Source organism: Drosophila albomicans, chromosome X, assembly GCF_009650485.2.
Source record: "Drosophila albomicans strain 15112-1751.03 chromosome X, ASM965048v2, whole genome shotgun sequence".
Taxonomy (NCBI): domain Eukaryota; kingdom Metazoa; phylum Arthropoda; class Insecta; order Diptera; family Drosophilidae; genus Drosophila; species Drosophila albomicans.
In genome coordinates this window covers 2,915,049-2,928,980 of record NC_047627.2, presented here as the reverse complement: position 1 = coordinate 2,928,980, position 13,932 = coordinate 2,915,049, and the positions used below count along the sequence as shown (strand labels likewise).

Here is a 13,932-nt window from a genome sequence, read left to right as displayed (position 1 = left end):
TATATTATATTATAATTGAGCGTCGAGTAATTCGATATATTATTACTGATTTTTGTAACTCCAATTTTAAGCATTGGATTTGTATTTTTATATAAAGAGCATAAAGTTTTAACTTTTGATTTCTGCGATGCAAAGTCGAATGGGTGTTGAAAAAACTGACAGACAAAGCTGCAAATAAATTTTAAATATTACCAAATGATTTTATATGCAAGTTTAGTTAAATTCAGTTTACCCCTTTTTAGGAATTCGACTTAATAAAAGAAATTTCTCTTATACATGCAATTAATACAATTTTTGAACACTTTTCTCAATATTGAAAATTTGTGTTTTATAGTTAACAAAAATAAATCATTTATAAAACTTAAAGTATGCAAATAATGTAATAAGAAAGTTGGAGAAATGGGGAAAGAATTCCTTAACTAAATCTTGATGATGTCAAAAATACCAATGAGAGAACATTGGATAACCCTTAACCCTTAACCCTTACTAAGTGTTAACAATTGGATTCTGGTTCAATATCAAAACCTCAGTCATCAGCCAGTGCAAATTTAATAGCTAATAGGAATGGTGATACAACTTTTATTTAAACTTGTTTTTTATACTGCTCTTCGATTTACTATTTAAATTTCACTTCTCTTTACAAAATGTGTTAATCAAGTAGTCAGGCTGAAAGTCAAGTCAAAGTTACATTTGTATTATATTTTAGTGTCTTTACTAAACTCATAAGCATAACATTCAGATTTCATTATGGACATCTTCGGAACACCCACCGAAATCAAGATTAGTGTTATAAAGGCGATTACCGAACTACAGAACACAGCTTCTGATATTTTTGTGTACGAAAAGAAGATCTGCGATCATGTGGTGTATGACAAAAGTGATAAAGATTTGCTTGTTAAGCAGACTCTATTTGATTTAACTTTTTTGGGAGTATTAGCGCAAACTGGATCGACGTTTGCCTTGCTACAAAGTCTAATCGTACAAGTTTCATCGGAGGTAAGTGTAAAAGATTCTTCCACTACATTTACAACCATTTACAAGTTAGAATCTTAAACCTGCCGTTGAACCGAAACAAAAGAATCCAGAGAGCTTTAAAGCAAGAATTCCTCCTGTGAAAAATTGTTCCTGTCGAGAACTCAATTTGTTGTTTGCTTTGAAAAATATAGGAGATAATCCAAACGACGTCTTCGGAACACCCACCGAAATCAAGATTAGTGTCATGAAAGCGATTGCCGAACTACAGTACACAGCTTCTGATATTTTTGTGTACGATAAGAAGATATGCGATCATGTGGTGTACGACAAAAGTGATGAAGATTTGCTTGTTAAGCAGACTCTATTTGATTTAACTATTTTGGGAGTATTAGTGCGAACTGGATCGTCGTTTGCCTTGCGACAAAATCTAATCGTACAAGATCCATCGGAGGTAAGTGTAAAAGATTCTTCCATAAATCCACTACATTTACATCCATTTACAACTTAGAATCTTAAACGTGCCGTTGAACCGAAACAAAAGAAAAAAGTTTTGAGAAATGTGAAGTCAAAGGTTAAAGACACAAATCACAAAAAGAAACAAAATTTTGAAGATGAAGAATCCGCCGCAGAAATAGATGCGCTATATGCCTTCTATATTGAAGAATTTAAGAACATCAAAACTATAAATAATCCAGAGAGCTCTAAAGCAAGAACTCCTTCGAGACTTGGGTCGACAGGACTGGACGATGATATCATTATTTTAGAACTCAGTGCACCTCTCAATGATCAGACCTCTAAACCAATGGAGAATGTGGTAGAAAATGTAAAATCAAAGCGTAAAATTACAATAGCTAAAGAGATAGGACAAAAAAAAAAAAAAAAAAAGTTATTCCTGTCCAGAACTCAATTTTTTATATAGGAGGTAATAAAAACGTGTATGTGTCAAAACGTGGATCGATATTAGGATCACTTGGACTGAAAAAAGCAAACAACATTATGTCAATAAATGCCCTTAAGGATCAAGAGTACTCCAGTCGTTGGAAATTTACAGATCCATTAGTTATTTAAAAAATTTTCTTTACTGTTTACTGTTTTTATTTGGTTCAATGCATTTTAATAAATTTTAATTTATGTGATATTATATTATATTATATTATATATTATATTATAATTGAGCGTCGAGTAATTCGATATATTATTACTGATTTTTGTAACTCCAATTTAAGCATTGGATTTGTATTTTTATATAAAGAGCATAAAGTTTTAACTTTTGATTTCTGCGATGCAAAGTCGAATGGGTGTTGAAAAAACTGACAGACAAAGCTGCAAATAAATTTTAAATATTACCAAATGATTTTATATGCAAGTTTAGTTAAATTCAGTTTACCCCTTTTTAGGAATTCGACTTAATAAAAGAAATTTCTCTTATACATGCAATTAATACAATTTTGAACACTTTTCTCAATATTGAAAATTTGTGTTTTATAGTTAACAAAAATAAATCATTTATAAAACTTAAAGTATGCAAATAATGTAATAAGAAAGTTGGAGAAATGGGGAAAGAATTCCTTAACTAAATCTTGATGATGTCAAAAATACCAATGAGAGAACATTGGATAACCCTTAGCAAAATGCTGACACTGCCCCAATTTGTAAAGAGACATTCTGATAACCCCTTTACAATATATATTGCTATATTTGCTACGAACAAGTAAAGAAACTGCGAATCAAGACGATGTCGAATGATGCAGCTGCTGGCCCAGAAAATGGCCCCCAAAGGTAATTACCAGAATGAATCCACTTAAGCGACAACCAAGGAGACCTCAACTAAACCCCTTCGCGATGTCAACTCAGCTCACCTTCGAAAAGAGTGGAGAAGGGAAGGGCAAGGGGAAGGGGAAGGGGGTGGCGGTGGCGGTGGTGGCAACTTGTAAATATGCAAATGCATATGTTAAATAGATGACCTTTTATTGTATTGTTTTTGGCGTAAGCAAGAGACAATCATAACAAAAGTGTAAAAGTTGCCACATAGTCCAAAGAAGCCCCCCGCAAGGGCCTGTCGGGGGGAGTGGGGGGCAACGCAAATTGACTTCTAAAAGCAGCAAAATCAGCAAAAAATTTGCATTTCAATAAACGATTATCGTAACTTTGCGTACGGTTTTTGGTTACGGTTTACGGTTTACGCTTTTCGCTTTACGGCGCCTTTTCCCCTTTCCCCCCACTGTCTGGGGGTTGGGGGTGGCTTAGGGGTCGCCATTTTGTGCGAGTGTGTGTTAGGGGTCGCAAAAAGGTTGCCATAGGCAGAAAAATCGGTTAGGTTCGTTTGCTGACGAGGGTGCTCAAATATGCTGATGCTGGTGGGCGAGGGGGAGCTCTAGATGACGGGGAAGGGGGTGAGCGGGGGGTGCCGTCGGTTTACGACAGTGAACGGGCAAATTGTCGTTGTAAAAGTCAAATGTGGAAAATTTATTTTATATTTTTCGCTTTTAAATTAAATAAAGTTTTTGTCGCCGTCGTTTTATTTGCATTGGCATTTTGTCACCTTTGAACCACCGCACCGCACTGCACCTCTCCCCCTTGCCTAGATATAAACCTGCTCCCAATTTCCACTCACGTTCTAAGCCAAAGCTTTGCGTTGTTCTCTTTCTATGTGTGTTTATTGTTTAGGCTTTTTACGCTTTGTTTCGGTTTTTGTGTGTTTCGTTCGACTTCTGAGCGGGGGTGTTTGCTTTGAGGGGATCGAGAAGGGGATGGAGAAGGGTAGGGGGAGGGGAGCCTTTCAGGATGGCATCACCACAAATCACAGCTCACGTACGACGCTTAAATATGGCGCTCGTTTCATGTCCGTGTCCGGCAAAGCACAAAAATAACAATAATAATAACAGCAGCAACACACACACACACACACACACTTACTGAGTGCAACAAAGACAGCAACAATGACTGAGAAAGGGAGAGCAAGAGCAAGAGAAATGACCAGTGTAACCCATTCCGTCCAAGCTGTCCATTCTGCATGCAAACGCAATTTGATAACGAGCGAACGTATTAATATCATTGAGCTCCATTACTTCACTACCAGCTACCCCCACCTTTTCCCCTCTTCCTCACCCCTCTTTGCCAAGCATTCCCAGTGGCTTCGCCCCAAAAAAAATGATGCTCATTTTGCTGGCGCAACAAAACAACTCAGTAAACATGACAAGCGAGCAGCGATGAAGAACATTGGGAGGAAGGACGGTGAACGGGAGGGGGTGGTGGATGGGGAAGAGTGGTGGAAAATTGCTGTCAGAATGCGCTTCTGTCGGCAATATTACGAACGGATGATATATCAGGGGGATATTGCCAATTTGTACTCAATAAAGTGGGCAGAGTATTGGTAGCAAAGCAAACAAATTCCAAAAATGTCGAATAGAAAAGTTAACGCTGCAAGTAGTTAATGCTTTCATCACAAGTTCGGGATTATACCAAATTAATAGACCTGAAAAATACTAAAATACTACTATATACTTAATAAAAGTTAACACTGCAAGTAGTTAATGCTTTCTTCCAATATACAAGTTATTTATAATAAAAGTAAAACATTCCAATATTATATCAAATAAACATACCAAAAAAAAAAACTAAAATATATTGATAGTATATTAAAATACTACTGGTATATTTTGCACTCTATACTATATACCAATTATACAATTTAATATGTGTTTGGTATTTTTGTGGTATTTTATTTTAGTATATTTAAAAAAAAAACAACGAAATATTCAAAATGGGTAGCGGCTATCTCACAGTCGAGTGTGCTCGACTAGGTTTTTTACTTGTTTGCCATTTATTTTTTAAAATTTAAAATTTCGCTTGATATTCCATTTTTCGTTAGTATTTGCAAGTATTTAATTTTTTTTTGTTAAAACGAAAACAAGTAAGTGTACTGTAGAGTACTTGCTACCCATTTTCAATAAAGGCAGAACAGTGCTAATACCGCACTAAAAATATTCCAAATATACCACAAAAATAGTAAAATATACCGGAGGTCATATTTGGTACATCGGTGAAGTACTGCAAAGATATTATACCCTTTTACTCTATGAGTAGCTGGTACCATAAAGAACATTGTTTTGGATGGTATATATACAAGAATTTATTCGTTATGCTATTTCGACAAAAAAAATGAGTTTACAATACAAATTAAGGCTTATATTCCTTTAATTGGCTAAACATAAAATTCATCGTAGTGTGTATTTCAATAACCCTAATTGATGGAAATTTTCAGTCCCCATTCAAAGTTATATCAAATTAAAGCCGATGGGTAGTTGAAGAAGGGTAGTATTTATTTTCCCCATTTATTATTCATAATGATTTCTCCGATTTTTTTCTATTTGGCGATATGAAATGAAAATTCCGAAGACCATACACCATCTTTTATATCAATTAAAATACTTTTATCTAATTCGAATTAGACAACACATAGAATATAAAACATTATAAATTTTTAAAAATTTTTGTTAATTGAATTTTTGTTTTGCCTCGATGGACCTTTTTTTTATTTGGCTATTAAAAAACTTGCATTAATAGCAGACAACTTTTAGAATGATCAAATACTCTCCTGAGTATAACTCCATGCATTCAACTTGTGCGCATAAAAAAAGAAGATAGACATATTAATTGCATTCATATTGCGATGTGCGGAATCAATTCGACGAATCGCGACGCAATCGACAAAGTTGACAATGTGTCAGCTTCATTTAAGTTTCGGCATTTATGCACCTCACTTTTTTGTTTTTTTTTGCGAGTTGACAGTTGATGGGCGAGTATTTCGGTTATGCGGAATGCTTGAAGCTGCTCGCGAGATAACTTGCAACGTGCAACCAAAATGCGGCATGTCTTCCATGCAAAAACACGTCACAAATTTTCAAGTGCGAGGCGAGAGATGCGAGTTGGCAGTTTGGCGTTTGGCGTTTGCTTATCGGCGCGGCGCCCGTGTGCAACATACGAGTATTGCCACAATTCGTTGCTGCCTGGACCGCGTTGCAATTGTGACGGATGGCCAATAAATTTGTACATTCATGCACTGGACATGTTCGTTGGGGGCTTCTACAGATAGGCCCCAAAACGGGGCTTTGGCTTTGGACTCGGATTGGGGGTTGGCAGTAGGGTGCGTTACATGTCGATTTCTTTATGTGAATGCTGCTTATTAAATAAATCACACAAATAAAAAGCTGAACGCTTACGAGTAACAAGCGAGCTGCAGCACACCGAATACTCAACACACTCACAGTACAAAGTTAAGATCGATTTGAATGTATATCAGCTAAAAAAATGTGTTTAATTGATTTATATTTATTTTAAAATGCATTTACAAGCAACAATAGCACCTTAAGTTTATTTAAGTTCTTATTTTAAAAATTTGTTTAGTCTAGAAATGTAATAATTGTTTTTATGGTAACAGTAAGTACTAAATACTTTTTCCATTTTATACATTTATTATAAAATTAATAGAAAATAAGAACGTAATAAAATTTTTTTTTAATTTGCAAGATAATAACAATAACAATTTTCCAATTTTTTCATTCAAAACTAGTATATTTGTATGTAGTATATGATATATAATATCTGTAGTATATAAAGTATACTACTACTATAGAAATACAGAAAGGTAAGGTTCCCCTCTCTGGAAAATAGTATATACATATATGGTGCATATATACACTATATATTTATATACTGTATATATTGTATATAATTGAAACATGCTATTAATCTGTACCGAACAAGTAAGAAAGCTACAGTCGCGTGTACTCGACTGTGAGATACCCGCTACCCATTTTGAAGAAAAGCAATATATTTTGCGGTATTATTCTCAAAATATACCAAATATACTGTAAAAATACTAAAATATACCAAATGGTATATTTGGTATATCGATATAGTACCGCATTCAAAATATACCATAGACGGCACAATATACCAGTTTGTTAGCCAAAGCAACTAAGACCCCTAGTAAGTAGGCGTTTTTGGCCATACAAAAGTATTTCTTTAATAACTTCCACAATTTTTATCTGATCGTAACCAAATTTTCAGGGATCATAACTACTATAGTTATTACTGTATATACCAAAATTCGTAACTTTAGCTTTAAAATTACGCTTGTTATTCGATTTTTTTGATTTGTGGGGGCGGAAGTGGGCGTGGCAAAAATTTGAAACAAACTTGATCTGCGTGCAAACATAACAAATGCTGTCGAAAAAAAAATTATAGCTCTATCTCTTATAGTCTCTGAGATCTAGGTGTTCACACGGACAGACGGACAGACGGACATGGCTATATCGTCTCGGTTGTTGACGCTGATCAAGTATATATATACTTTATAGGGTCGGAGATGCCTCCTTCTACCTGTTACATACATTTCCTGCCGGCACAAAGTTATAATACCCTTCTACCCTATGGGTAGCGGGTATAAAAATACACCATCGACTGTATTTGGTATATCGATATACTATTACATTTCAAATATTGTGCCTACAAAATACTCGACTTGAAACGTTGCTTAAACTGTGTGATATTTAAAGTGCTCTTCGAAAGAGTATAAGGTGGCAGCAGATATGCAGGGAGGAGCAGAGGCAGAGGCATGGGCAGGGGCAATGGGTTACCATGGTGGCCACTTGTCACTGCCATCGCATGGCGCAGCGCTCCATAAATTCATGTGCCCAATTATCTCATTTGTCTACGCACAACGGAAATGTGAGCCAGTCACTGATAGGAAGAGAGCAGAGAAGGAGAGGGAATCGCATGGAATTCGGTCGATGCGACGATCTCTCGATGCTCTCGATCCTCACAGACAAATTCATTTGATTGCGTTTGGCATTTCAATTTCTCAGTTGGCAGTCGGCAGTCAGCAGCCAGCAGCAAGGTTAGAGTTCAACTCGATCCCCAGGGGGGGAGTTGAGATGTCAGAGGAAGCAAAAGCAGAAGCAGCAGAGCCCAAGACAAGACAACAACAGAAAGCAGCGCTTGTTTCCAGCTCCAGCTCCATTTTCATTTGGATTTCGATTTCCATCTCTCCTCCCGCGGTGCTATCAGCATCGCGTTGTCTTATCAACGAAACTGCCAGCAAGGCATAAAATATACTCGACAAACGTTCAAGGAAAAGGAGAAGGAGGAAGAGGAGGCGGAGGCGGAGGCAGAGTAAGGTCAGACAGTCAGCGAGTCGCGATAGAAATTCTCAGTTCTCTTTCGACGGCCGACAATAATAATTTGGCCATGACTAATTGGATTTATTGGAATCGAATTTATTATGTTATGCTTATTTAATATTAAATTTATGCGCTGTTTATTTTTTGTCTCTGCCATTCGATTCGATTCGATGGGAACTACGAGAGGCAGGATGGGGGAGGGGTGTGGCAAGTGTTTATAAGAGTCGTTGGTATAAACTATTAGCTATGTGCAAAGAGTGCAAAGTGTATTTTGTTGTCAGACAGTTCACAACTTGCAATTCAATGCAGAACTCATTCATCAAGCCACATTGATATACGATTTAATAATAATTTTTTTTAAGGGGGCAATTAAAATGGTCATCGAACTGAGTAAACTGCAAAGAAAATATACTTATAACAATAAATAATACAATTATTTTGCATTATGCGAATACATTTCATTCCACATATGTATTTTTTCTTTATCAATTTCAATGAATAAAATTTCACTTTTTTTTGAGCAGTTTTTCAAATGAACTTTTTTTTTTTAAGTGGTGGCTTATGGTATTTTAGTATTTTAGAATCAAAAATTATACTATTATAATATATATTATTGTAATTATAGCATCAGATAGTGGTAGTATCATGCGAACTTATTTCCGATGACAGAGTAAGCTGCTGGTAATTATTTGGTCATCGATTCATTTGGACTGACCAAGCTCTGCTCAAGCTGTAAATATTTTAGGTTTGAAAAGTTAGAAAACATTGAGAAAATCAAATCATTTCGTGCTGTGTGAAATATGAATTATTAATTTACTAGTTTATAGTTATATTACATTTTCTGATTCACTAACTGAACTCTTAATGCAAAGAAGGCAATTTGTTCACAATTTCAATCGAAGCATTCCAAAAGAACAACTTCAAAGATCTATTTTAATATATGTATGTATGTAAATTTCGAGATTATTACTGTAGGAACTGTTAGAGAAACTTTATTAACAATAATCAAACTAAGGAACATAACTGATAAGAAATTGATATCTAAGGAAAAATATTTTCAATTTCGGACTATTAAAATATTTACAAATTTTAGAACATTATAAGAAAAATGATTAGTTTTGTAAAAAAATGTATATTTGAATATCACAGCTTTAAAAAATTCTTTAAGTTAAACATATAAATTTGAAATTTCGATTGTATAACTTCACTACATTATCACTCTGCGATTTGTTACTGAAAAACACTTATCTTTAAAGTTACTTTAAATATTTGCAAAATGTAGAACATTATAAGAAATATAATAATTTTGCATTTCCGTATAGAACAGAATTGAAGCGTGTTCTTTAAACTGTATTAGTTTTGTAAAAAAATTTTGAAAAAGATATTTCTAGTACTCTTTTATGTCGGCTGCTTAAAATATTAACATATAATTACTCAGTCACGTATAGCTCTTTAATTTTGTAAATCTATATTCATCTATCAAAACTGTAACAACTCTTCCAAATTAAAGTCAATTGTTTGGCACTTAAAGTAAAGAACAATTTAAATGGCAATATTAAAGTGCTTAAGTAACCCATTTAGCTGCTTGCTTGCGATATCTGCACGTTGAATCGTTGAATCATGCCCCATGCGAATGATGATGATCTATTAGCGTATTCTGATATGATAAAGTTGCCTTTTACGCTCTCTAATATTGCCTGTGCTCCTTCCTCCTTCCTCCATCCGGCTTCCTCCTCCTCGTCACTGACTGACAACTTCAGCCACGCCCCCGAAAAAGGAAAAGAGGCCTCAACTCCATTTGTGGCAAGTGTGGCAGTAATGCAGGGGATGGGAAAGGGGAAGGGGTAGGGGAAGGGAGGGTGTCAGCAGGCACCTGTCAGTGTTGGTCAGGCACATCCTTGGGCTTCATTTACACTTACACTTACACTTACAGTTGCAGGTTCTATTATTCGTGGCAAGTGCTGGCCGAAAAAGGAAATGGCAAATGGGAAAATGCTAAAATGGTGAAATGGTAAAATGCTAAAATGGGCCGTAGCAGCAACAGCAACAGCAACAGCAGCGGCAGCAGCAGCAGCAGCGTCTGAGGCGCCGCTAATGACCCTAATAAACAGTTTTGTGGGCGCTACGCATACTAATGAGCATCCGCACTGGAGGCAGTTACACATCCACATCCACATCCACAGCACAGCAGAGCACCGCAAGGAGCAACATCCAAAACAACAACAATGCAAAGTGCAGAACGTCAACACCTTGCACAGCTCTCGTTCTTCTAGTCTGTCTCTTTCTCCAGTGCTCTCTCTCTCTCCTATCTCTTTCTCTCGCGTTCTCTTGCCACCCGGCAGCATAATGAGCAATCCATCTGCACAACACCCGCACGTAGTTTAGTGAAATTTGTTGATTTACATGACTCAAACTACACCCACACTCTTCCACCTCCTTCTCCTCCTCCCGGTGCTGCCTTCTCCTCTATCTATCTCCTCTGTCCATCCCTCCATCCCTTTGCCTATTGCCCGAGCATGTGTGAGTCGTCCTCGCAGCTTAATAAATTGTTTGCCATTAATAACAATAAAAATAGATAATCTCCGTATAACAAATTAATGATGTGCGCACCAAACGGACACAAATGCAAAAGACCCCAAGAGAGCGCAAGAGAGAGCGACGCAATGACAGGAGCAATAGCAATAGAGAGCGAGCGAGAGAGAGAGAGATAGATAAAGAGATAGCAATAGAGGGAGAAAATAGCACAGCAGAGAGCGAGCAAGATGCAGACAGCTTTAGAGTGGGAGAAAGTATGTTTTAGGAAATATGAAAACTTCAGCAGCTTATTACACACACCAACAAAACTCAGTTACCAATAAAAAATGTAGTATGTCCTTCAATGCTAGATTAAAAGATCTCTAAATTCTAGAAACAACAAAATAAAAATCTTAGTATTTCGAACACAATTCAATCATGGTTAGTTTTACTTTCTAATTTTCTTTTCAAAGTGATAACAAATTTTCAGTGTATGAATTTGCGAATATATAAATTGGATTTTGTTTTCGAAAAACTAATATAATTAGTATATAATAATAATATAAGCACAAATATATGAAATAATTATAAAACGATAAACATATCAATGATATAGAAAAAAATGACACTTAATTTAATCAAGCTAACAAACACAATAACAATGTTTGAAAAAAGCTTTACGCAATAAATTTAAATAATATGAAAAATAAAACATGAAAAACGTTGCCGGAATATCAGAAAAAATACCACGAAAATATCATGTAAAAAGAATATTCTTTGAGTATTCTAACAAAGTCTAAAAAAATATTAAAATAATCTAATAATAATAATAATAATAATAATAATAATAATAATAATAATAATAATAATAATAATAATAATAATAATAATAATAATAATAATAATAATAATAATAATAATAATAATAATAATAATAATAATAATAATAATAATAATAATAATAATAATAATAATAATAATAATAATAATAATAATCCGAAAAATAAGTGACATCTTCCATTTCATCATTCCAAACAATTTACAACATTTTGACAATAAATTTAAGTAGTAAAAGTAAGTAAAAATGGCAAAGCTTTAACGAAATATCAAGAAAAAAGACAAGAAATAATTACTTTCATTTAATTTTAACAAAAAAATAATTTCAGTATTTCCAAATATTTTCACCAAAAACTCTAGATATAATAATATGAAAGATTTTTTTCTAATATCTAATTAAAAAAATGTATAAATATTAAAAAAAAAAGATTGTAGAAGCTTACGGATTATCACAATGAAGCAACAAAATGAATTGGCAATTAGCTTGAATCAAGTACAGATATTGAAATGTTGTTGACTAGTGTAGTTTTGGACTGACAGAACATGTTGGTGGTTGCAGCGACGGCCGCGCGAAAGTCAAAAGTCGTCAGGCAAAAGTCGAGGACAAGCAAGCGGCAGAGGCAGCAGTAGAGACTGTGGCAGAGCGAGGTGGTATGTTTGTATGTATGTATGTGGCAGCATGCAGCATGTACTTGTATGAACGTGCCACTTGCCACAGGAACAACTCCCCCGGGGGCCATGTAGTTGAGTACGGATTTGAAGTAAATTAAAAGTCACTCACACCCGGCAGGGGCAAGGCGCAAGGGGTCGAGGAGGGTTGTGCTTCACCCCCCTTCACTCCCCTGCTTCTCTGTCTCATCCTCCCCCCGGTGGCTGTCCGCATCGCTGTTGTCATCCTGCGTCCTGCGTCCTGCGCTGCGTACGCACTTGAGTTCATTATTATGATATTTGGTGTCAGCGCCATCTCCCCGCAACCGTCCCCGCCCCCGCCACCGTTCTCTGTGGCCGCTCTGCGGCTGCTTAGGGGCGTGGCAGCATGTGGGCTGAAACTCAATTATAACAATATGCTCAGATTTTCGAGTTGCCCAAGCTGCTTGGGCTTTCGGTTATGGGTTATTCAATTTGTTCGCGCTACCTGCACACACACAACACAACAACGCCACAACACCAAAAATAGCCGACGAGCCATAATAATTGTGAGTCCATAAACTATGCTGACTACTCGTTTGGCCATAACTATGCAGCTAATAAGCAGCGGACGCATCGGACGCTAACAAAACTATAAAAATCCGACAAAATCAAAATCAAAATCAAATTCCAAAATTCAAAACAAAGAAAGTGGAGCAAAAGCAGCTGCAGCTCCATCTTCAGCTCTAATTCAAATTCGAATTCAAGCTCAGAGTTCGCTAAAGAAATGCCTGCTAATCATCGTACAATGAAATAAATTACAAACATTGTTCGGAACAGCGATCGCTGATCATGATGGGAGCCAGCTCCCATGCCCCATTCTCGAACCCGCTGTGAAAATTGAAAAGCGCTCGAAAGTAAATAGAAAACGCTCGACTCTGAAAAGGGAGGAAGAAAAAAAAACACTGAGGCGCAAAGATTAACACTCCACACTCCAGCTTCAGTTCCAGCTTCATCTCCAGCTCCAGGGCTAGTTTGAAGCTTCAATTTCTCGCAGAGTGTGAATAAATTAAGGCATCAAGATCATAATACAAACGATCTTCCACGATAAACACTTTGATTAGCAATCTGTTGTGTGTCTACGATTATTTCTCTGTGTTTGTGTCTGTGTGTGTGTGTGTGTGTGTGTGTGTGAGTGGCAACTCCCGCTGCGAAATTGAAATGGAAGCAGCAGCAAAACGAGCCAGCAACAACAGCAACAACAACAAAAGGAACCTCAACTCACAGCGATCTCAAGTCGAAGTCGAAGACGAAATCGAAGTCCGAGCTCGAGTCCAAGTCAAAGTTGGTTAAGAGAGCGGCAAACACCAAAATGCCCATAATTATGACAATCAGTTGTTATCGTTATTGTTGTTGTTGTTCTCGTTGTTGTTGGCCGTGTTGCTGTTGCTGTTGCTGTTGCTATTGTTGTAGCCATGTTTATGATGAAGCGTTAATCCGCATTGTTGCTACGTTGTTATTCAGTTGTTGGCTTAAGAATCTGTTACAGAAAACTTAAAAGCGTCGCTTTAATAACTTTATTGATTTCGATTAAGCGCTATAACGTAGGGTGCAACATCGGGCATATCGATGTCGCCTATCAACTTGAGACAGCACTTTATTATCCGCAATTTTACTAGATTTTTGAATAAACTCTTGAAGAGTGGATTGTCAATGAAATCATGTAAGTAATTTGAGTTCAAGTAAGTTGTAAACATTTTTATATATACAACATTTTTGCATCCGCTACTCGCTA

General features: G+C 36.1%; 1 protein-coding gene across 2 annotated transcripts; it reads left to right on the top strand.

Annotated features, from left to right (window-relative positions):
- The first annotated feature begins 658 nt into the window (after positions 1-658).
- On the top strand, positions 659-2,118 carry LOC117571241 (uncharacterized). 2 transcript variants are annotated; one of them, XM_034253297.2, is made up of 3 exons: positions 659-996; positions 1,046-1,426; positions 1,484-2,118. In XM_034253297.2, exons 1-3 carry the CDS (start codon positions 748-750, stop codon positions 1,892-1,894), a joined length of 1,041 nt encoding a protein of 346 aa, XP_034109188.1. In that variant the 5' UTR covers positions 659-747; the 3' UTR covers positions 1,895-2,118. The 2 variants fall into 2 exon arrangements, with proteins under 2 accessions (XP_034109188.1, XP_034109195.1); XM_034253304.2 differs by having other exon boundaries at positions 661-996; positions 1,079-1,426.
- The last annotated feature ends 11,814 nt before the right edge of the window (positions 2,119-13,932 follow it).

Coding starts and splice junctions, on each gene's coding strand:
- LOC117571241 (XM_034253297.2), top strand. CDS start 748: ATGGACATCTTCGGAACACCCACCGAAATCAAGATTAGTGTTATAAAG. Junction 997..1,045: donor TCGTACAAGTTTCATCGGAG/GTAAGTGTAAAA, acceptor TTTACAAGTTAG/AATCTTAAACCTGCCGTTGA. Junction 1,427..1,483: donor TCGTACAAGATCCATCGGAG/GTAAGTGTAAAA, acceptor TTTACAACTTAG/AATCTTAAACGTGCCGTTGA.